Below are 25,217 nucleotides of genomic sequence, written 5' to 3'. Positions count from 1 at the left end.
CTCTCATCTCTAACGTCTCTTGCCATAATTTGTGTAGAGAGTGTGATGTTAGAAGTATTTGTGGGGTTGAGAAAACAATTTTGTTGCAATGCAGCAAATTTATGTTGAATTGTGGGAAGGAAATGCATTTATCCTAAGTAATGAGTAAAAAGGTTTAAAATAATCATGCTTTTTACTAACCGTCATATAAACTAAGTTAACATTTACTTTAATTAACCGATACAGTCATAAAAGTGCAACGTGTGTCAAAATATTAAATTCTTCAGTGCTTTTGGGCTTAAAAGGATGATTTTGATCCGCCTGAGGCGGATGAATACGTGTCATCATGTACGTTAACGGGCGCAGTCAAGAAACTTTTGATGAATGAGGAGGACTGAGATTTGAGATACCTGACTGAGCTGTGAAACTTTTTGAGTCTTTTGCAGTGATTTGACGGTTTTTGCCCAAAGACAAATATATATCATCACTTGTCTCAACGAAATACAATGGTAAGGATTTTATGAAGCTGGTCAATTGTTGTCTCATCCTTTTGTAGATGTTCCCGGAGATGTTCATGCATGCATGATTGTCATTCATGCATTGACCTGTTGTTGAGACTCAACTCGCACGACTCGGGATCTTAATTTTCAATGTCAGACCGCAATCACCGCATGCGACCTTGGCCGTGGTTACCGTTAGTCGGATTCTCATACAATGCATAGGCATCAAACGTAGGGGGTGTTACTGGTGTGAAACACCCCCCTTAGGCCTTGGATCTGTCCAAAAATAAAATGAGGGAAAAGAAAAGGCCAAAGAAAGAGGAGGAGGAGGGGGAGGGGGGAGGAGGGGAGGGGGAAGGAAGGAGGAGGGAGCAAGGCGCTATTTGGGCCCCGCCCAACGCAAAAAAAGCCGAAAAAGGAGAGAGAGTTGAAAAAGGGATGAGAGAGGGAGAGGAAGGGAAAAAATGGTACAGTATATATCAAAATGTGTTGCTTTTTAGGGCGCTAGCTAGCGCTTATACTATAATCCTTTTTTTTGCTCTTCACTTTTTTCAAACCATCGGAAAAAAAAATTGGATCCACATTTTCGGGCTGTTGAGGAAGGGGCGGCAAAATTTTTGTTTGGTGGATTTGGGCCCCGCCCCCATACAGGCTTGCCCCCCCTGGAAAAAATCCCAGCTAAGCCACTGGCACTGCACTGCCACTGGAGATGAGCAAGGCATAAAGGACATATTATCACAATAATATCATAGGCCTACAGAAGCTTAACAACCCCTGCACAAATTTTTTAAATTTTATTATTTTTATCATCACACCCCTAGAAAAAATTCCTGCATGACGCTACTGGCAAAGTCAAAGACCATCGGCATTGCACTGCAAGTAATTTAGTTGGCGCAGTTTACGGCACCTAAACATGAAGTCTATAAATAATTATAATTATTGCTGTCTACTGAAGACAGTAATTATAAAATTTATGAATCTACTCACTGACATGACTAAAGTCTAAACTGAGTCAGTGAGTTACACACATGCACATGACTGAAGACAAAAATTATAATTTTCAAGCAGAATACCCAGCAAACACACAAATGGTTTAAAAAAAAAAAAAAAAAACATGTTTTGGTTTTGGTCCAAACATTTAATAACTTTAGTTTAAAAAGGGCATTTAAGTCATCCACCTGCACAGCATCATTGTGATCATCATTCCCCCACTTTTCTCAAAAAATATATTGAGAACAGAAAAAAAAGTTGAGAACTTAACTTGAGTACAGTGGCGTGTCCAGGGGGGGAGCTTTGGGTGCTGAAGCCCCCCGCACTTTGTTAAAAATCATGTAAAATCAGCCGTTTTTTGGCGATTTTAGCCATCAAGCCCCCACATAAATCTGAAAGAGGGGCTGAGCCCCCCGCAGGAAAAGATCCTGGACACGCCGGTGGAGTACCACTGCTGCCACCTCTGCAGTGGAGTTCTGACTGGGGGGATTTGCCACCCTCATAGCGAATATTGTGACATTTGAATTTAATACGTTATACATTAACTTCTGGTCATGTGGTACCAGACCCAACACCAGAACAAAATTACAATACAACCAGTGTCTGAAATAAGGAAAATATGGAGGTTGTCCTGAGGACAACTAAAGCATAAATTCTGCTTGTCCTCAAAACATTTTGGTTGTCCCCAAAATATGTCATGTTTTTGAGTGCAAAGAATCCAAATAGTGGTTGTCCAGGGGATAAGTACATAGCTCAATATGGTTGTCCCCAGTGATTTTTGGACAAGAGGATAAGTGCTTTTATATTTCGAACACTGAATACAAATTATACAACACATTGTCTGTGGAGCATGTACACATAATCATGCATAACTCACAAATGGAGTCAACTGAAATTTGTTAAACTGTTAAAATGTAAATTGCAAAATGTTTTTGGCAAACATCTATATAATAATACGCATCGTCTGTGTGTCTGTCTAGGGGTCGCACTATCTTCAAACTTGGTGGGTGGGTGCATCTTGACCCGAGACAGAAACAAGTTTGTATTGGTTAGTGGATCAAGGTCACCCGAGATCATCCAGGAGTCATCCGAGGTCAAATTAGTAAAAACTGTTGTATGAGCATGAAACTTGATGGGTACAGTCACCATTTAGAACCAAATTTTTGGAAGGTCATTTTGGGGTCACCAGGCCAGGGGTCATCGGAGGTCAAATTAGTAAAAACTGTTGTTTGGGCATGAAACTTGGTGGGCACCATAAGTCAGGTAATCACGGCAGCAGAGAACCACCAAATACGGGTGACCGCCTAGTCTATATAATAATACTGGTAGTCTGTAACTCTGTCCCTCTGTGAGTCTGTCCGCCTATTTTATCGGAGACTGGGGGTCACACGTTCCTCAAACTTGGTGTGGGTGGGTGCATCTTGACCCCATACAGAACCAGTTTGTATTGTTAGTGGGTCAAGGTCACCCGAGGTAATCTAGGGGTCATCTGAGGTCAAATTGGCAAAAACTGTCATATGGACGTATGAAACTTGGTGGGTACAGTCAACATTTAGAGCCAAATTTTTGAAGGTCATTTTGGGGTCATCTGGGGTCACCTACCTGGGGGTCATCTGAGGTCAAATAATTAAAAATGTCATATGGGCATTATGAAACTTGGTGGGTACAGTCAACATTTACAGTCAAATGTTTTGAAGGTCATTTTGGGGTCATACAGGGTCACCCAGGGATCATCTGAAATCAAATAACTTAAAACTGTCGTATGGGCATGAAACATGGTGGGTACAGTCAACTTTTAGAGACAAATATTTGGACGGTCATATAGTGGTCAAACGGGGTCACCCAGGGGTCATCTAAGGTAAAATTAATAAAATTGGTCGTATGGGCATGAAACTTGGTGGGTACAGTCAACATTTAGAGCCAAATTGTTGGAATGTCATTTCAGGGTCATTGGAGGTCACCCAGGGGTCAGCACTGGTCAGCAAGGTCATCTGGGGTCACCCGGGGTCATCTGAGGTCAAATTACTAACAACTGTCGTATGGGCATGAAACTTGGTGGGTACAGTCAACATTTAGAGCCAAATTTTTTGAAAGGTCATTTCGGGGTCACCAGGGACCAGGGTCTTCCGAGGTCAAATTAGTAAAAACTGTTGGATGGGCATGAATTTTGGTGGCTAGAGTCACCATCAGCCAGGTAATCGCACCCAGTCGAGAACCGCCAAATACGGGTAACTACCTAGTAACTCATAGTCATGGTCCAGATTTTTCTCTGTTTTTTACTTTCTCTTGTTACATCTTTTGAGTAATGGAGCTGGTAATTTGAGGGGGCGATCTTTCCATGATTGTTACTTATAGCTAGAAAAATTCGGACGGGAAGTGTGATTTTTGGAGCATTTTGTTTCGAAAATTTGTATAAAATTTCAGAGAATAGTCTCCTTTGCAGACTGTTGTGCTGATCATATTACAAACACTGTTTTGATTTGTGAAATCTTTATTGAAATCTTTATTTGTACAAACTCCTTGATCTGGCGATGCTGTTGCATTTTGTAAAAGAGATGTTGCAGTTTGTTGCTAAATGTTTGCTTTTCAGTGTTGCTTTGCTGGACCAATAGTTACATTCGTCAAGTCCATAGATATCGTACCAAGGCCAACTAACTAAATATACTCAATGGGCCTACTATGTGTTCCAATTGGGAGATTTTTTTTGGGACCAGTAAACAACTATAAAGCAGTCATAAAATACAGAGTAAATAAAATTAGGCCAGGCAAACATGTTGTGATTTGTGAAAGTTGTAATGATATTGATAAAGTCTTATCTGCAATATAGCTACTCTATAGACATTTGACCATTTCTGCATTCTATATTATACTAATCTTAAAATAAAGCACCTGACAGCTATTGCATAAACCCTAGATTTGTGTTTTTACCATTTTGTGTATAAGAGATTAAGTACACATAGGGGTTTAGGGCAAGAAAACTCTATCTGCAATAGCCATGGTAGCTAGATAGGCCTACTGTACTCATCAGCGAAGACAGACGAGACAGATGGACCACCTCATGAATTGACGACAAAGGTAAGCAGCTTATTTGTGACATATTCATGTATTAAAATTATGCAGTTTTAAAGTTGTACTTGTACTTACATGAATAAATTATCTTTATCACTGTTGAAAATTTTAGGTCATGTATACTCATGTAAAACAGTGTCGTCATGGTGGTTGTTGAGGATCCTCACCGAATAGGAAAATAATTACCATTGCATGCATGCATGAATGATTTTATTTTTATTTTTAGTAAAGCTTTATATGGCACGATTAGGCAATTGCTCAAAATTGCATGTAGGCCTATCACGATTAGGCAATTGCTCAAAATTGCATGTAGGCCTATCACGATTAGGCAATGGCTCAAAATTGCATGTAGACCAAGGCCTATGCATAGGCCTACCACCGCTGTTCGTCGTGGGCACTTAGTTCCCGCGTGCGTGTGTGCCGGGCGCCAATTTGGCGCGAAAATAAGTAGCTCAAAACTGGTTATTTTTAAATACGTCTTTTTGCATAATACGGCTATAAAAATGTGGGATTATATTTTACAAGAAATCTGTAATATGCTAATAAAAGGGAAAACTCGTGGGTCTTTGAAAACACCATTTCCGTTGCAAATTACTCAAGGATTAATTAATTATGGTAATTTTTATCCAGGGAAAATTACCAAAAATGTAGTCGATTTTTGTGTAAAAATGCATAAATTGAATCATGTAGCACATCAAAACCTGCGCAAATTAACACTTGAGACTGATCTTAACCTAAAGATTACACATCAAAATTTGTCTTTAAAAAAAAAAATCCCCGTATCAATTTTTAATTTTTTTTTTGAACTCATAGAGTACAACGAAATTTCCACTCCTTAAAAATATGTGAAAAATGATAGTTTAATTCGTATTCGTCACTTAAAAGTGATTTAACTAATTAGTTTCCTTTTAAAAAGAATAAAATTTCGCTATCCACCACTGGGTACCCATCTTTATTTGCGAGGATTAAAATATTCAAGGTAGGCATAGTTCAAGGTCACTAGACCTGATCCCAAACTCCAAATCACCGCACATGATGGGCTCGATATGGGCTATCTGAACCAGACCTGCTCTGAACCGGCTATGCGCCGAGTCATGCATCGATGTGCTGCATGTAAATAATTAACTTGTCAAAAAACGGCTAAATGTCAAAGATCTTGTCACCAATTATTTGTTTTCATTGACCCAAGGTTCTATACAAGAAATTAGCTAAGGAATCACATTTTTATTTTTGAATAAATCGAAGACTTCATATAAAGTCTAAGTCTATGTTTACATCAATCAGCTGATGATTGGGTTGACGCACTTTTAGTCACAAGAGTTTGCAACATTGCAATCACGTACACGCGCGCGATGTGATTGGATAGAAGTGCATTCCTGCATGTTGTATGTGTACTCTGCCACTTTCACTTCAAAAATAGTTGAAGACGGTCGCTTGTTCTGCACGTGGAGAAAATTATTTACAAGATTTTTTTTACATTGGAGTCGAAACTCAGAGCTCCTGTGAAATAATAACGGTCTCCGTGTCTGCCATGGATCATCACTTCTACTTCAGAGTCGAGTTGGAACAGGTGGATTGCATGCATGAACCAGGAAATAGGGGAAATATGAAGAAGCAATAATCGCGATGTGCCTCACACCAGCTTGGATATAATAAAATGGAAATATCAGGGAATAACCTGTACTACTGATCTTATGAAGCATGGATATATCAAGCAACTTTGGCCAAATTATAACGACTTCAACTTCAAGTTTCAAATGATCAATGAAGCGCTAAGCTTCACCACACAGCTGCCGTGATCATGGATTGGAATCACTTCATTATCTTCAATGGTAATGGCCAGTGGTGCTAGTATTGTGTTCCTAGAATATTTTTGAAGACCTGGTTGATTGAAGCCAAGATCAAAGGAATAGATCTAGTTGGAGTCGGCCTATGCATAAATATATGCCTCGTTATACTTAAAGTGTGACATGCCCGAGGACACTGAGCATGAAGAGGTTCAGAATTTAACAGAACGAGGAAGGTAAGATATTGTTCTTGTATTAGGCCCTCGCACTTGATTATTAGTTTCCTGTTGAAGATTTTGAAAAAGGGACAAGGTGACTTTTAGTTATTAATTATTAATGATCTTTTATTTTCTTTATTTAGTTTGAACTATTACAAGCAACTCCCGAAGCAACTATTGACTCATTTTGACTAGGGCGGGCATTTAATTATTTCACAACAATATTTGATTTTATAAATAAATGAAGGTGCAGTTGTACTCTTGTTCATTCATCATTATTGTTGATATTATTAAAGTCAGAAAATGGCAAGTAGAAGTTGTTGAAACTATGAAAGTTATTTTAAAGGAGAAAATTAGAAATAAAAATAAAATAATTAATTATTTTCAGATTTTCAATTTTGGAATGGCGGTATTACAGGAAACTAATAATCAAGTGCGAAGGGCCTTATTCTAGTCAAAGTATTCCAGCCAAATTGTAAACAAGCATGACAAGTGATTTGTTTACCGGAATTGATTACAAGCAGGTCGGGCCTAATTCAAACAAAAATATGTCGAAAAGACACTTACGAAATATGCTAAGCTTATCCTGTACCTTTCAAATGATTTGAACAATTTTATTTACATATTTATTTACAAGCATGACAAGTAGAGGGTAACAATATATACACAATTATTCTTATAAAAATATAAATTGTAATATCAAATATAGAATTTTGTTTTTTACTGTTAGAAAAATATAATGTATACATGTTGAATGGTTCACCTCAAGTTTGGTAGTGATATACATGTAGGCGCATATTTTGCTTGAAGTATTGAATCGCGCATGTAAAGCTAATCGCGCAGAGCACACACATATGCATACAAGGGCAGCTCATTGGTTTGTTGGCACGCTTAAAGGTAACCCAGTACCACAGAATAGTGTAACATCTGTTAAAACCTTCATTCCTCTTTTGCAAGAGATACTCTCATAGATGGATGAACAAGAACAAGATGTTCCTCCATTGTTTTTTTCAGGTGGTAAAGTTCTGGTTCCATCCCTTGTACATTCCTTACACCTGCCATCCTCCTTGCCAGTGTGTTGAAGATGTTATGCAATTGTTCCCCACCCTGTTCTGATAATATTCCCAACCCCATCCCTACCCTCCTGATAAATGGCACCACATGTTTGGCCAAATAATGAAACTTCGGCGTAAGTTTCCTCCATTTTTGTAAATACAACGTCACCAGAAGGTTGATGTCAGTCTCTGTGGAAATAGATAATATATATTTATTAGTCAAATGATAAAAATAAATAAAATACAAGCAATAATAAGATGGATATTGTCATGCAGCAATTTTGAATATTGATGGGCGAGTTTTCTGTGGAGACCAATGCACCTACCGGTAATTTGGGCAAAAGTGAAAGAGAAAAGAGAAATTGGCCCGTGACGGAAATTACAACGTACGGTAGTATAGGCCCTACTGATGGGTTTCAAAAACCAACAAAAATTAGGTTTAGAAAAAAGTCAGCATCCAAAAGTCTGTATGGCACATCCCTTAAACATTTTTTGAAGATCCCCTTACCCCGGATGAATGGCTGTAAAATTACTTTATGATTTCAAATTTTTACCTTTTGAGTGTGTCTTTTTATTGTGCTTTTTTGTCATATGATGTGCTTGAAGTACCAGGTACCAAATATCATTCCCTTGGATTGGGACAAATACTTACCAAGCTCGTCTATTTCTTCTGAACTTAGATTGTTGGTCGAGGTGTACGTTTGATAGCATTTACTGAATTGTTGGAAGAGAACCATATATTTCATCTGAATAGCCACCGAGTCATCTTGCAAAGATGGGCATAATCTAGTTGTAACATCAACTATAGATTGGAGAAGCACTGTGTAGTTTTCTTCCTATGAAATCAGAAGGTAAAATTATTATAAAAAGGATAAATCAGATTGAACACTTCATGTATTACATACGTACATGCAAATATTGACATTCTGTATTCATGTTGGTTGCATAGATTTTCTACTATTTTGGCTGCTTTCTTGATGGTTAATAGCCTAGTAATAACAAGGCCAAGTTAAAAAAATCATTAGCTTCTCATGCCCGCCCGCATCATACCGAAATTAAGTCTTCTCAAAAAAAAAAAATCTATTGTCTTTTGGGAAAAAATGGTGTTTTGGAAAAGGAAAAAAAAGGTGCCCTCATCCTCCTGTGTGAAAAAAGATGAGAAACTAATGGTTTTTTTTACTTGTTGTCCTAATGAATTAGACTATGAACCTCTCACCTTGAGACACTTGTCCACATGGTTCCCTATAAAGGTCCTGCTGTGGTAGGCCTGCCTTCGGACTTTAAAACTTTTTAACGAGTTTTCCATCTCTGTGACTAGAGGATTCGCTGACTCTGGTAGCTTGTATTGGTTCCTCAAATCAGACGCTTGTTGGTCCTGAAGGTAAATTGTTAATACTCTAGTTAGTTATGGTACAACCAGGAAAGTTGGACTTTAAGAATTTACCAAATTTATATTGTCAAATTCTATTTTCTTGGGAAACTTGGTATAGTGATGATAACTGCCAATGAGTCCACTTTCTGATCCTTTAAATACACCCCTCCTAACCAAAAATTCATGCATTTCATTTCCCATACATTTTCCTGATTACATTGTATACATCTTAGTAGGGATGACCAATGAACCATCAACTTGATTAGAACGCTCCCATAGACATGCAGGGAGCTCAACTGTGCACTGCTTGCACAGACATTTCTAAATTGATCTCATTCTTTTATTTTTCAATATTTGTCTGTAAAAATTGGGAAGTGAATGCCAATTATATTTTGTAACTATCTTGCAAATTACAGCAACACAACTTATTTCATTTTCCTGTAAGTGCGAGTCAAAATTGGTCCATCGCCACAGTGCGTTGAATTGCCAGTGGCTGAGTTCAGCACTGCTCAAGAATGGCACAAAATATTCATGTCAATAATTTCAGGTGAAAAACGTGGCCTACTGAGCTGTAATTTGGCAGAGTTGCCAGTAATACCTCTATCATACCCTCTGTAAAAGGGAAAAAAAAAATGAACAAGTAGATCTCGAGTTACAAATTAAATCACCAGCTTCCCTTTGGAATTTCCATACTCCTTTCGAATCATGCTAAGACGACACCTTTCTGAACATAAATGTGAAGTTTCGTGCTCATTCGATGTATTTTTCACCTGATTTCAACCCTAAACGTTTTCTTATATTTTACTATACCATCTACAACTTACTGCTGGCTATACCTTGTTTAGAACTTTCAAAAGAAGTACCTGAATGTGCAACCATAACTGTTTCAAAATAGCCCATGAAAGTCATGCAGGTGACTCGAGGTCATGCATTGAATTGGTTTGAATGAAGCATACTACGGGAACCAGCACCTTTTGTTGGAAGTCACACATGAGCATGATGAGTGAAGTGGATTAACCTCTATTGTTGTGAATGAGTCAATGACCTTCAATGACACTGAAGATTTTGTTTGCATACACCTACTAATTGGTCATATTAAACCCAATAACATTGAAATTTTTGGTTGTGAAAAAAAAAGTTCATCTGGACTTAGTGCAATTTTGATTTTGTGCCATATCGGCCATCTTGGATGATTCTTGGCAAATGTTCTCTAAATGCATGATTTCAATGCCTCAGTTTGAAAAAATAATTTATGCCATTGACTAGTAAAGTGCCATTTCACAAGAAACCCTTTGATACTTTCACAATATGCTTGTTTCATGTTTGCATATATGTTAAAATAAAGAAATATATAAAGGTAAATATATGCTTATGCCAATTTTGCTCCCAATTGCTATTTTTGGACCTTGTCATTTTATTTCGTTCCAATGACCGGTCAGAATGGGAAACTTTGAAAATTCATAATTCGAAAAGTTTTTGTCCGATTTTGACCATTTAACCACCAAAATACTTCTGTTGATGAGTTCTATCCAGAAAACAATCTTTTGTAGCAATAGGGGCAACATGAAATGTTGATGGTTATCCCTAATCTTAGTATCTTACCAAATGGTTAGCTTGTTCATGGAGCAGATTTATGGTCTCCATTTGGTCTGATGAGGGCTCACATGGGCCAAACAAGGATTGAGTAAGGCACTCAAATTCAATATCAGTTGCTTCGTTTCGAATTGCACGAGCATCTTTTTGGAGACTTCTGACTCTCTCGTTGATGGTTTGTCTCTGTTGTACGTATGTGGTGAAGCTGTCATCAGCATTTGCTGGCTATAAAATTCAAAAAGAAATTACAGCATTACAAAATTAATAGAACTTTGATTTTAGTTACAGACATCCCGGAGTATGTACAGATACATCAAGCTGGCATGGGGCAAAATGTTATTGCATTTTATTACCTTCTCCAGTTCATCAGCAATCACCTCACCAAGTCTCTGCACATCCTCTACTAACTCGTTGTAGAATTTATTGTATAATCCTAAATTAATATGGAGAACTGGTGGGCACACCTGAAAGAAAAGAATAAGGATTAGGAGTTTATAGTGGAGAGGAGGGGGTAGTATGGGGGTGGAATTTTTTGGCAAGCCAAACTGGGAGGAGGGGGGCCCGGGGGTGGGGGTCGGGGAAAGCAATTTTTGGCACATATTTATGGGGAACATTTTAAATATTCATGCTATTGGCATAGGAAAAACATTCAAAGATGCAAACTTTAATGCTCGCTATACTTGCATTATATTTAGTTTGGAAGTTAAACCCTCTGGTGCTCTTAACTCTAAGGATCAAGCAGAACATACCGTATTTACCATACAGCTATAGATACAATAATATAATAATAATATGCATGATTTGTTAACAACTTCAAAGTGTTTTTTGGTCCGTTTCCTGGTAGACACTAGAACCAACTATAATTTTATACTTACTTGGTCTAAGGGAATGTCAAAAAACGGTTGGTGCGACACACTGTGGTTGATCTTTTTGGCAGTCCTGGTGTAATTAGCTGCTTCTACCTTTTCATGGTCCTGTTTGATGTTGGTCAGAGTTCTGGGTGGAAAATCTCCGGTGTTGTTGATATCCCCCTTTGTAACATGACATGCTATACATGGGTATGTAGCTATGTAAATTAGAGATAAAATATTTTGCTATTATTAGATTGATGTTAAGTTTTTTTCATACAACATACAGACACACAATAAACATTTTTGATCTTTAGTTGACACTGACAGTCAACTTGACACATACCTGAAGCTCCTTGCAGTCCCAGTAGTTTTGAATCCATGGCAAAATCTCCACACAACCACACATGGATTGGTATTCCTCTGTAATTTAAATGTATAAAATAGAGGGCAATATATGAGAGTTTATAATACAAAATCAAACAATCAAAACAACAAAAACAAAATCTCAAATTGTTCGCTTTTACTTCTAAGAATTAATGTTTTAATACTTACTGCCAATTTGCTGTCAGTAAGCTGTTAATTTGAGCAATGTACCGGTCTAGGGCAAGATGCAGATTTAACACATTTTCGTCAGCCTCATATGCGCAAAATACAATGGAGTTGTATCGGGAATTCGGGCAGTGAGCGACATTGAGGATTTGGTAGTACACTTTTGTAGATCCGCCACCTTTGTCTCCTCCTATTTTAATCCAGATCTGTTCCTTGGATTCTAACATGTCATATCTGTACACAGGTAAACAGGGAAATATAAAAATATTTTCATTCATGATTCATGAATTTGTTGGCAAGTTGGATTATAGGTGCACTTCTTAAAAACTCACAGTGGGAGTAAAAATCAATTCAGCAATGTTTTGTATGACAACATAACTGTAGGTTACGTATAATATGTAAAACATTCACAGTGGGGGGTACATGCGGTACCAACCCCTTGTACTATAATCCAAAAAAAGAGGGAAATGTTTGACAAATTTATAGCGGCAATTTTTGAATTCAAACAATCCTACTCCACGAAGGATAACCTCCTTGGGCTCTCCCCATAATTGTGTCGTATAATTGTGGTGAGCCAGCAGGAATTTTTTTTTTTTTTTTCCCCCCCCTCCACCTGTTGTACCTGTTTCTAGATCTGCCCATGGCATTCATCCCAGCTCAGGTCATATCAGATCTTGGAAATCTGTGACCCAATTAAGACAATTGGCGTGTAATTTTTGGAGAATTTAATGTGTACACATACTTATCCAGCAGGGTAAACATACTTATCCAGGTCATCTAGTGTTTGCATGATATGATCGTGGACATTTGGTACATAAACGATTGGTGCCAATTTGGTGACATACTCATCCTCTTCTTTAAAAAAAAAGGGCAGCATCTCTGCTTCAAGTGTGTTGATGGATCCAAGAATTGCAGCTCTTTGTTTCCTGGTTACAGATTCCGCAGCCATGACAATATTGTACTGCTTCAGCCATCTGTGGGAAAAGTACTCGTAGTAATTGTTTTTAAACATGATACAAAAAAAATATGTGACCTAAAGATGCAAAATGAGTAAAATGTTCCTTATAAATCTAAAGTTTGTACAAATATTGGAAAATGGACTTTTCACAACATCGATATTGTCCTCATTTTGGTGACACATTGTTCTTGATGTACAAAGTATGCAAAACCATGACATTTACCGGTAGCTCAATACATACCCTTTCATTAGTCTCATTTGGGCCCATGACCATCCCAGTCTCACTTTCATTAACAGTTCTTGGCCAGTGGGTACCCTGATTTTGAGGAGGTTTTGTTTGTGAAGAAATTCTTCAAGGTCAGCAGTAGATTTCAACCTAAGAACAGCAGCCAGTTGTAGGTCCACAGAATCTTTGCTTTCTTCCGAGCAACTGATGGTTTCTACTGTTTTCTGTATTATTTCACTTCTTCTGTTTATGGTTCTTCGTGATGCAGTGTTGCTTGGTATGCGCGGCTTTGAAATTTTTTGAAAAACCAATTTCTGTAGTATTAGAATAAGAAACAAAACAAATACAAAAAACGGGAAGCTGAAATGGACGATTCACAACATTTGATAAAATGCTACGGGGCCTATAGTTTACTTGATATTTATTGATGCTTTTAAAAACAGGGCTGTACATACATGTACATAATATTTGACACCATCAGTCAACCTGGTTAAATGGTGTTACATATTTGCTCAAGGTTCACTTCTATCAGATTGTGTCTTCACAAGAGTTAATTAATGTAATTGTACTAGATAAAGGGTGAAGAAGTTCAAGTACGGTACTTAAAAAGTCTTTTACATTTAGAAACTATCTTTGACTTTCTGTGTAGGCCTACTCACCTGCCCACCAGTTGGAAGTTCAACAATTGGTGAGTGAGGATCACACATGGATAGAAGCACTTTCATAATTACAGTTGCAACTTGTTGCAGTTTCAGGCTTGGTGGTGACTTAATAACTGTTCCTAGAATTGTGTTACATGCCTGGTCCACAGCTATTTTGTCATCTTCCTCTTTTCTTCTTTCATCTTCTTCTTTCTTTCTTTCTGCTTTTGTTGCTGCTGCTACCTTGCCTGGTTTGCGTGTTTTTCTCCCCAGCGTGCTTTCCATAAGGCTGCATGCTTTACATGTATCACCTACAGAAATAAAAAGCAATCAATAAAATTGGCATCAGTAATTATGTTGATATGACAATGCAAAAAGTGATGCAAAACAAACTGGTGAACATCATTAAATATACAGTTCTATATTTGACTTAGTGCCTAGGGTGTCCGGTGCTTATTAAGTGGATCACTGGGGTACCGTACTTAATTATAAGGCCTAAAAAAAATTACCAAAAAAAAAGGAAATAAAAGGGCTTTATCAAATGCAAATTACAGAGCCCCTCTTTTAAAGTTTTAAAAAATCACTTTATGTTATGCCAATCAAACAATTTTTTTTTTTTTTTTTTATGTTTACAGTGTAAATCATCATAATCCTAAACCGGGATTTATTACCAGGTGCATTGAAAAGGGGGCACCTGGGCAGGGGGTGCTTAGACAGTTGTCACATGTAAATCCACGAGGCCCTTTAGGGCATGGTGCTAATAAAATTATTATTTAGGTTTTGTTTTGGTACCTTCTCCATGTTCATTCCAGACTATCACTGTTTTTCTCGGATCTTTTCCAAGTGCGCTTGCAGCAATGCAACTAAGACATACATAAACTGGATGGATGAGTTTCTCATCGTCATTGACGTTAATCCCATATGCCCTAGCCAACCGGTCTGCGTGCTTTAATTTGTCATAGTTGTGTGTTGCCTGCTGCCGCCATTTCTTACGTCTAGCTCCGCAGACTCGACATAGGCTTAGCAGAGCATTTGAATGCTGATCCATTGTAGAATTCTAAAAAAAAAAGGAAAAGGTACATGTAAGGTGATAAAAAAAAACCAAGCAAGTCCTATGGGCCAGACCGACTCAGATTGTACGCTTATTGGCTCACAACTTTTTGGAAAAATTTAGATATTTTCGTAAATGATAATGTTTACTTCCAAGTTCTAGCAAAAGGGTATTCTTGAGTATACAAAGGGTTTATGTGCAAGCCTTGAAATAAGCAAACTGGAGCCAGGAGCAATTTGTTTTTGAACATTGCTCCTGGTTCACTGGGATTTTACAAGAACCAGGAGCAATTTCTAAAGAAACGGGAACAATTTTGAAATAGTAAATCCTTTTCTGCATACAATACAGCACTGATGCATCAAGTGCAAAATTAGAACCAGGAGCAATTTGTTTCAGAAAATTGCTCCTGGTTCATGCCCGGGGTTTATGTTTTAAACAATTTAACAAGGACCAGGAGCAATTGGTGGCTTTACGAGCAAATTTGCTCCCGGCCGCACCCACTTATTTCAAGGCTTGTTTATGGGGTAGCGCCACTGGAAGAGAGTTTTAGGGAAATACACCCTGCATGCGCATATTTTGGGGAGCTTTGGGGCACCAGCCCCGGGATCAAAGCAGGGGCGGCCAAAACGAAAGGGGGGGGGAAGAAGAAGGCGGCAAAAAGAGGGCGGTGGAAGAAGGGCAAAAAGAATTAGTAAAGAAAAAAGGGCGGAAAATGTGAAAAAATTGTACCATACATCAAAATCAAAACGTGTTGCTTTTGGGGTGGTAGCGTTTATCCTTTTTTTTTTTTTTTTTGCTCTTCACTTTTTCAAACGACCGTAAAAAAATTGGGGCAACCTTTCCGGGCAAAGAAGGGGCGGCAAAATTGGATTTTCTTCATCGCCCCGGGGAAGGGGCGGCCACGGTACGCCACTGCCCTGGTTATACAACATCAGATCTGAGCATAGACTCATTATCTACAGTGTAGTGTAGGCCTACAATCATGACAGTGTTTTATAGGCCTTCACCAGTGAGACCGAGAATGATCGAAATTAAATTGGTAAAAAATCTGTTTCTTGGATTTTATACAGAAATATTCTGTCATAAAACACAGAAATGATGGGCTCAAATACTAGATGTACTTCGTTACTTTCACCAAATTCAGTGCTTGTATTTCATTGCTGTGGACTTTTCATGCCCATTTACGATTGACTGTTGAATTCGGAAACTTGTACATTATTTCAATGTGTACCGGTATAGCGTCGATCTAAGATTTGTCATTACTGATTATAAAAATTACAAAATTGATACGGGAAAACTGAATTCATAATTTGTAAAAATAAGCTTTATACTTACTTATTCTGCCTATCGTATGTTAAGGTTTCCGCTGAAAACGTAAAAATTTGACCGGATTCGATCGCAACTTTTCGATTTCGATCCTATACATTCACTACGAGAGCGAAATAGGCGCAAAATACAATCGTAACTTTTGCAAAAAAAAAACAAGCCACAGATAAACCAAATACATTATATGATAGTTTAATATCTCTAATATTGTGCTTTATGTTTCATTTATTATACATGTGTGATTTTAGTGCCTTTTGCAGTATTATTGTTTGGTTCTTTATTGATCTTATGGGGGTCGCCATCTTGTTTACTTTGTTCACGCCCTCTCGCGGCGTGTTCAGTGCAGCTGAAAATCAGAAGTGAGACGAAAACTAAGTGCCCACTTTTACATACGCACGAACAGCGGTGCTACTATACTGTAAGTGTCTACACCATACTAAGCAGCCAGCAGCCCCCGTACAAGCGAAAATACAGTACTCAGTCATGCAGTAGGCTGATTAAAATTAAATCCCGCTTGTTTATCGAAGCCCATATAAATAGCTAGGGATCATGGGATAGCATGGGTGTGTAGGGCCTACCTTGCATGTCATAAAATAAGGGATAGCCAACCTGTGACCTGTATCACTATGTGGATCCATATTACTGGCTGTATATATACTACACCTAGGTTTAAACTAATGCTTTTGCGAAATACATACATCATGATACATGTAGGCCTATTTGTAATGTTGACGATGTGGAGAACATTAGCAAATTTAAGCTAGGCCTAGAGCTAGGCCAGCCAGCAGGCCAGGGGCTATGGGCCTGGGTCATAAAAATTAAATGCTATTTGCAAAGTTTCATTTATTATTTATTAAACGGTCACTGCAGTAAGTAGGTCAGCCTAATAAATATTTTCCCTGGCAGGTCACGAAGATGCTAAAACGTGCGGCTCAGATTCGGAGCAGAGGTTTTATTAGATTGATGGCTGACCAATGACCATCCATATTTTGGTAAGCAGGAGGGCCGGTCCACCTGAGAGTCGAGACAATTTGCCAAAATGTATGTAAACATCCTGGCGAATTCCGAAAGGGGCAAGATTTTTAGGTATAAAAGGGAAACATGCAGGGGCATCTTTAAAATAAAACGCTGTAAAAACGCATTGTGGAAAGCAATACGAAATGTTCAAATATGTGGTACCCCCTGATAAATTTTGTGTCTAATTTTGCATTTTTCTCAAAAATAACTACACACTAGTAACAAAACTTATGTATATTATAGGGACAAGGAATCCAATTACTTCACTGAAATTTCAGTGATTCAAGACAAGTGGTTCGTTATAAATGAGGTACATTCTAGCGGTACCTCTTGTCTTGTCATAAATTTCTTTCTTTTAATGATATTGCTATTTTCTTCTTTCTTTCATTTTTCTACATGTCCCAGATGAGAAGTATTGGAGATCCACCGGCTGTCTATTCCGCTGTCGATGTATGGACTAGATAATCCGCAATGAACTTTCTGAATTTTATTGAATGAATTTCATTTATTTGTTGAACTGAATTTTGGTATTAAACCACAGGTATCTAGACTCAACTACGAAACAAAACAAATGTGACAACATATAAAAGATGATTACTTTTATAATCGCCATACCAATTTACCATAGAATAAAGACAGACCCTTTAGTGTTTTGACCTGAAAACGATCATCGGTTAAAAACGTTTTAAAGTTCAACATACCAAAACCACACTGCAAAAACAAGTGTTTTTTATTTAAACACCATATTGTGTTTATCAGAGCAACACTTAATAAACACATAATTCATGTTAATGGTCTAACACTAATGTTCATAAATTAACACTTGGTGTTATATTACAAACACATAAATTAACACTTGGTGTTATATTACAAACACTAATGTTTGTAATATAACACCAAGTGTTAATTTATGAACATTAGTGTTAGAACCATTAACATTAGTGTTAGACCATTAACATGAATTATGTGTTTATTAAGTGTTGCTCTGATAAACACAATATGGTGTTTAAATATAAACACTTGTTTTTGCAGCAGCAAAATGTTTGTATAACATGTATATTAAAAATGTTAGCATAATTGTACTGAACAATGGTTTTACTGTTAACATTTTATAAAAATTGTTCCAACATTCATGACATTTAAACGTTTTCTGGCAATAGTTTTATGTGCTCATTTTAAGATAGTAAACGTAAACATTTTTGTTTACAGGGATAACATCGTGTCGGACGCATCTAAGATTAAAATAAAGGAATAAGATGCAACTTGATTTTTAATAAAATGATTGTGTGCCGACTATGTTTGCCATATATCATTATATGGTACATGTTTATGTGCATTTTAAGTTGTTTCCCCAAATAGGGCCAAATAGTTTCGTTATGTATAAGAGGTTTATGCAATAAATATGTGTAGGCCTACCTCAGAGGCTACCTGTGTGTGTGCGGGGAGGGGGGATTCTCAAAATGATATGGCACCCCCCTCTCCCCGGTGCAGTGGCGGTAGAACTCCGAAGCAATAATAACATTAAGGGTGGGAATGAGCATATTATGTACCGCATGCCGGGTTTACTAGGACATTATTCAATTTCGGACTAAATTTCTCCAATGAATATGAAGCTAAATTTTGGTTCTTGATGGGCCAGTGACAAGATTGTCAAATTTTACCCTATTTTTGGCCCAAATGTGGTGTTTTGATTGCTTTTTTTTTCTTCTGGAGTCTTATCATGTCGTGCGAGCGCAGTGATGAAGTTTTGCATAATTATTTATTAACGGTTTTATGAAGGGGATATATATAACCGGGCCGGTTTTATTATAAATGGTCGCATGTCACAAATAGGTCACCCAAAAATGGAGCAGCCGTAACATAAAACCGCTTTCTTCACACTTAGGCCTATAGATTTATTCTAAAAGTATAATACCTATTGTAGAAAGTTTGGTGTCATTTTAAATACAAAAAAACCCACGTCAATTGGACAAGTACTTTGAGATTTATACCTCAATAATATGTAAGATGTGTCAATGGAGCAGCCGGCTCGGGAGAGCCCCATAGGGTTATACACAAAATTGTGAAAATATGGCAAACTTCAAACCTTTGTATCTTGAAAAGTACAACTAGCATGGACCTCAAATTGCACATATATCATGGTTCATATAAACCGTTCTTGGTTTTTGTAATGTAACCATTTGGTACTTCAAAAAAATGCAAAATGCAGGTTGGGATAATGATGGCGCATGATGTTACGCACCTCCAAAGTTTACCATTTGCAAGTAAGGCTCAGCATGGAAGAAAGAGATCATCTCTTTCTTCCATGGGCTCAGAGAGAGTGAAATTTCAAGAATTTTTAGCTGAACGAGGGCGCTGTGCACGCTCATATTTTACATCGAGTGTTGTTGGTGTTAATATGTACCAAAATTATTTTTTAGAGAAAATTCTATTTTTTTTTGTATCACAACCCCCCTGATTTGGGTACATAATAAGGGAGACTGGCTCTTAACCAGTTATAAAAAACATAAAATATTAAATTTATGAGCAAATTCATAGCCTAGGCCCTATACCCTAAATTTTGCATGCTTATAAGTGAATTTTGTTTGTAACTGCAAGTTTGCAATTAAAGCGGCATGCAAAATTGCACGTTTTTGGTCCATTTCCCCCGAGATTGCAATAAAAATTGACTTATAAAGGATAAACGATTTAGCTATACGTTTCCTTTTGCCAAACACGATAATATTTTTGTGTGAGGTTCTTCAACTCTGGAGGGTACGCGTATATGTAGGGATGTTAAGACCCCTTTTTCAACATCACCGTCACCCAAAGACCCCATATTTTTATTGAACACATGCTCTGTCACCCAAAGACCCCTTATTTTTCAGTTCCATTTGTTTCACCTAAAGATACCTTATTTTTCAATTAGAACAGCAACTTTCATTTTGTTACTTTATATTTTGAAATAACAAAGCCATTTGAAGCCATTTAGAGCTAGAAATTTAACCTTAACACCCTTGAAAACCACAAAATACCACGATGAAAAATTCTGCGCATGCATGAACCCCAGGGTCTGCGATGACGCAATCACCCTAAGTTTTAGGCCTATTATGCTCACGGAATTGATGCTGGCCGGGCAGCGATAACCCGTGTAGCTACCCGTTATACCGGTCCGTGATTGTGTGGTTGGGGGGGTCAAAGGTTCGAATCCAGGGGTGCCAAGTGAAAAATTCTTCTTCTTTCTCTCCTTTTTCGTATCTTCTTCCGATATCAAAAAGCAGGGTTCAGTGTTAGGGTTAATGTTTAAGGCTTCTTTTAGCTCTCACCCAAAGCCTTAGGACCGGGTCCCATTTAAAAAAAAAAGGTCATATTCTCACCCTATGTCCCTTAGGTCCAAACGGTCCATCTCTCACCCAAAGACCCCATAATTTGTACATTTTGTTCTCACCGAATGCCAAAAATTATGCTCTCAGCTCATCCAATGACCCCATATTTTGGTCTCACCGAATGCCCCTTTATACTGTGAAAGTGTCAGCCCTATCCATATTGAAGTGAGCCCCGGGTATTTTTCTAATTAAAAAAAAATTGTTTTCTGAATTGGGAGTATAAATAGTTGAGTCATGAAAATCTTTATGAATTCTTATTTTACAGGCTGATCAACTTACTGAAGAACAGATCGCTGGTGAGTATATTCATGAACTAGATCATCTTTCTGCAAAAAACAACATGCAAACGAACAAATAACAGTGAACTATATAATGGTATAAAATATAAATGTTTGAAACTTGATACGAATTTTTATGATTTTATTTATTTATGTTGATATCACTTAAATATCAGCAATGTACACATTATTTACAATGTACATAATTTATTTACATGCGGGTACGGTATAGTTTACATTTTGTGAACCAAGTAATTTTAAAGGGGTAGGCCTATAATACGCCACTGCCCAATTTTGTGCCTATTTTGCACTTTTCTCAAAAATTACAGCGCATTTGTGACAAGTAAGATATGTATAGGGCAAGGACTACAACTACAGCATTGGAAATTTTATTTCAGCACAGACAACAGTTGTGGAGTTACAGTCAAAAATAAGGAAAACCAATATTTGATCAATAAATCAATAACTACTTGCCTTGAGTTGCTGAATTTTCAGTGCCACCAATGCGCTATAATTTTTGAGAAATAGGCAAAAAATTGGCCAGGGGTACCCCCTTAAGGTAATTAACTATTTGAAATGTTCATTAGAATTCAAGGAAGCATTCTCGCTCTTCGACAAAGACGGCGATGGCACCATCACAACAAAAGAATTGGGAACAGTCATGAGGTCATTGGGTCAAAATCCAACAGAAGCTGAACTGCAAGATATGATCAATGAAGTAGATGCTGATGGTAAGTCGGTACCGTAAAATGGGGTAACTTCGGTCAGCAGGGTAACTTTGGTCGGTCAAATATATTTTTTAAATGGTCATATTTTCGTACAGCAATATTGTTTTTAGTCATATTTGGTGTCAATTTGTTAAGAAATATGTTTGGAAGAAATAATAGTCGCTCATTTGTAATTTCCTTGAAATTTACGAAAAAAGCAGGATTTTGACCAAAAATCAGCATTTTTTAAAAATTTCAGAAAAATAAAAATCGATATTTGTGAGCAAGGATGTGTGTTTGATTAATTTTGCAAGGTGTCAAATGTCACAAAAACAACAACTTGCCCATATTCAGCGAAGATCAATTTTTTGATTTTTTTCCTTCATGGAATGTAATACTGACCAAAGTTGCCCCAAAGGCGGGGTAACTTTGGTCAGGTCATTTTTAACCCCTAGGGCACCCTTACAAAATTATTAAAAAATCTTTTTCAACTTCAAGGTGTAGAAGGGAACCCTATTGTCACAAAAAAGAGTTAATTAGAAATATAATTGGTTTTGTTTGGAAGCAGTGGTTTAAAAACTCTGAAAAGTGCCCAAAGTTACCCCATTTTACGGTAGCTGTTGGTACTGGATAGTGGATAAGTGAAAATGATAATGTATCAGTTCAATTTATTACTATATGAAGGTTAATATTAACTTTGGTGTTTTTCATCAGTTCTCATCAGGCACCAGCTAGGATATAAAAGTTCGGATATAGGCGAGTCAATTTATAAGTACCAAAATGGGCGCACCCGAGTAGACAAAAAATGGAAAAATGTTTTTGCTTGCTAGTGATTATAAACACCCTCCCGAACAACAAAGGACAAAAAAAAGGACACGGGGAAAAATGTTAATTTGCATATTTCTAAAATGGCTGCTTTGCAGTTCTCAAATTTCAGAATTGGGGGAATTATGGATAAAACATTCTAATTATATTCCTCTCATTAGGATTCAGAAAAAGTATAGTTTGACCTATTTCCGATGTATAGTCCTTGAGTTATTAGGCATAAATGTCAAATTCTGGTTTCCATCATTATGCACAGGGGTAAAAAAAATAGGATCGTAGACGTGACTTAGGAAATATGTCCCTCCTCTCTGTTCATGGTCTTGCCCCCTCTTCTCCTTTTTTCCATAGCTTCTCGCACTTCCCTAGACTTTCTATTATGCTCCCGTCCCAGGGGCGTCGCTAGACCAATATGATTGGGGGGGTGTACAGCATGTTTTGCCGACGGAAATATTGTGTAAATTGTAGACCCAAATTTTTTTTAGCCAGGACGGCGCTCCAGAATCTTAAAAAAAAAGGGGGGTAATTTTTTTCATTAGTAGCATTAACAATATATCTATTAACGTAACAGCAGCACAATGTCGTCTCTTTTATATGACTATTGCATGCTATTTGCCGACAATCACATCTAGCTTTAATTACATTTGCCGACAATCACACGGTTTTGACGACAAGCAGTCATTTTTGCCGACAAATTTGAGTATTAGGGGTGTCCCCTACCCCCCTCTAGCGTCTCCCCTGTCCAGTCTAAGGATCTTGGAATCGTCCCAGTTTATGACATGATTTTCTCTGTCGACGTGATCTGAAATGGCTGATTTTGACTGTTCTTTTGCTCATGCTTTGTGTTCTGAGCGTGTGTACTTTTTATCATTTGCCTTTTTTACTTCAGCTTGGATCTGTCTGGTCCCAAATATATGACAGTTAAAATCAGAATTTTTCGTTTTTTGCCACCCCCCTGGGAATCCAGCAAATTTTGACGTTTGACCTTTTCCCTTATACTTCAAGAAAATCGGAGATAGGTCAAACTATACTGAATCCTCACTGCAAAAACAAGTGTTTATATTTAAACACCATATTGTGTTTATCAGAGCAACACTTAATAAACACGTAATTCATGTTAATGGTCTAACACTAATGTTAATGGTTCTAACACTAATGTTCATAAATTAACACTTGGTGTTATATTACAAACATTAGTGTTTGTAATATAACACCAAGTGTTAATTTATGAACATTAGTGTTAGACCATTAACATGAATTATGTGTTTATAAAGTGTTGCTCTGATAAACACAATATGGTGTTTAAATATAAACACTTGTTTTTGCAGTGTATGACAAAAGCAATACATTGGGGATGGTCATTAACAAGATTTGGCAAATTAGGCAATGTTCCACAACTTGGATTTTTGGGGACTTTCGATGTTGTTATTAAATATGATTTTCTGAAATGAATGGTGATTAAATGGATTCTGTTGTAATTAGTGGTGAATTAACCCCCTATTTTTTCTGAATTTGACTAGCCTATCATGCGATACCAAAATGTGCACGTTGATGGCAAAATGATTGTCAATCGAGTCACCACCTGCGGCCTATTGTATAACTCTTCTGGTTCAAAAGTATATCGTGCACTTTTTATCCCGGGCTTTTTATCCGTGTATGATTTTCATTTTTATACCATGGAAGAAAGATATACACATGTTTTGTTTGCAAAACGTCAGGTAGGCCTACGGATCGACCGTATGCTGTTATTCTTTATGCTTTTATAACAGACCTACAATGTATACGCTTCATTTTTTTTTTAATTTACCCTCCTCAGGAAATGGTACCATTGACTTTCCTGAATTTCTGACCATGATGGCGAGAAAAATGAAGGATACGGACAGCGAAGAGGAAATCAGAGAGGCTTTTAGAGTATTTGATAAAGATGGAAATGGGTTTATAAGGTAAAGTAAAGTAGATTATTTGAGTATGCTTTAATAATTTTGGTTGATAATTGACAAAAAAAAAAAAAGAACAGTTTCTAGATATTTTGAATACCGTACCTCTTGTGAGATCCGTGCGGTGCCCGTCTAATTTTATCTGCCCGTTGTGTAGGACTCGCAGTGTAGTATTCCCCTCCCCCTAAAAAAATAATCACGCGAGTATTAACGTCACATGACATGCAAGAACTTAATTTTTTTTTAAACCAAAGTTTAAGACCTACTGCCGGGGCCTACTAGCGTTACGATCAAATGTGACCCCTATGAAAATGAAGAATGAAGCGACAAAGAAACTAACATCAATGTTAGAAAATTGTATGCATTTTCGTTATTTCATTGCACTTTAAAAACGCTCTTATTTTATTAAACAATTCTATGAAGGATATCGAAAACGGTAAATGTGACAAGAAAGGTTGTTATGTAAGAACGTTTGTAATGTCAATATCTCCTCAAATGTCAGTATATTTGAAATGAAAACACAAATCCAATGATGGTCGCAATAACGCTCTTTCGGATAGCTTCACTGAAGTATTGAGTATCCGCGCATTTGTTTGTAGAGCGCTTTGACGTGCGAAAGCTACGCGGTTGCCACACTCGCTCTCAAAATACGCATATCAATATCGGTACTCTTGGCGTTCATTTTATTACGAAATTTTCTGATTTCTTGGAATTTGCCGTAGAAGTAGTGATGTAACAGGATTAATTATACCATATGCGATAGGTGAAAACTATAGAGGTTATCCACGTTACTCATGTGTGACTTCTAACAAACCAATTTCGTCACACAATAAATAGTCATTTGATTTGATTTCAAAAACAAGGTTAGGCACGACTTCTGACTTTGGCGGGCTATTTTGAAACAGCCATGGTTACATATGCAGGTA

General features: G+C 37.3%; 2 protein-coding genes across 2 annotated transcripts; one reads left to right on the top strand and one right to left on the bottom strand.

The window, feature by feature from the left end:
- Positions 1 to 228: 228 nt before the first annotated feature.
- Positions 229 to 24,331, top strand: LOC140145495 (calmodulin-like). Its single transcript, XM_072167207.1, is given in 4 exon segments — positions 229 to 488; positions 20,813 to 20,843; positions 21,413 to 21,556; positions 24,171 to 24,331. Coding segments are annotated over 4 exon segments (339 nt in total). The 5' UTR covers positions 229 to 485.
- On the bottom strand, positions 7,205 to 14,839 carry LOC140145494 (uncharacterized). The gene is made up of 12 exons (XM_072167206.1): positions 14,581 to 14,839; positions 13,807 to 14,099; positions 13,163 to 13,461; positions 12,728 to 12,937; positions 11,967 to 12,197; positions 11,758 to 11,834; positions 11,439 to 11,629; positions 10,917 to 11,027; positions 10,573 to 10,788; positions 8,815 to 8,973; positions 8,251 to 8,434; positions 7,205 to 7,787 (listed from the first exon to the last, which is right to left on the bottom strand). Exons 1-12 carry the CDS (start codon positions 14,834 to 14,836, stop codon positions 7,483 to 7,485), a joined length of 2,532 nt encoding a protein of 843 aa, XP_072023307.1. The 5' UTR covers positions 14,837 to 14,839; the 3' UTR covers positions 7,205 to 7,482.
- Positions 24,332 to 25,217: the final 886 nt, after the last annotated feature.

The sequence above is a fragment of the Amphiura filiformis genome, unplaced genomic scaffold (genome assembly GCF_039555335.1).
Source record: "Amphiura filiformis unplaced genomic scaffold, Afil_fr2py scaffold_329, whole genome shotgun sequence".
Classification (NCBI taxonomy): Eukaryota; Metazoa; Echinodermata; class Ophiuroidea; order Amphilepidida; family Amphiuridae; genus Amphiura; species Amphiura filiformis.
Note: the sequence above shows the minus strand (reverse complement) of the source record. Positions and strands in the feature narration are given on the sequence as shown.

What these genes read in the sequence shown, in the direction of transcription:
- LOC140145494 (XM_072167206.1), bottom strand. Translation starts at nt 14,836, where the DNA reads ATGGATCAGCATTCAAATGCTCTGCTAAGCCTATGTCGAGTCTGCGGA. An exon ending in TTGACATTCCCTTAGACCAA is followed by an intron (nt 11,028 to 11,438) that starts GTAAGTATAAAA and finishes CTTTTCTTTCAG; the next exon opens with GTGTGCCCACCAGTTCTCCA. An exon ending in ATGTGGACAAGTGTCTCAAG is followed by an intron (nt 8,435 to 8,814) that starts GTGAGAGGTTCA and finishes CTGATTTCATAG; the next exon opens with GAAGAAAACTACACAGTGCT.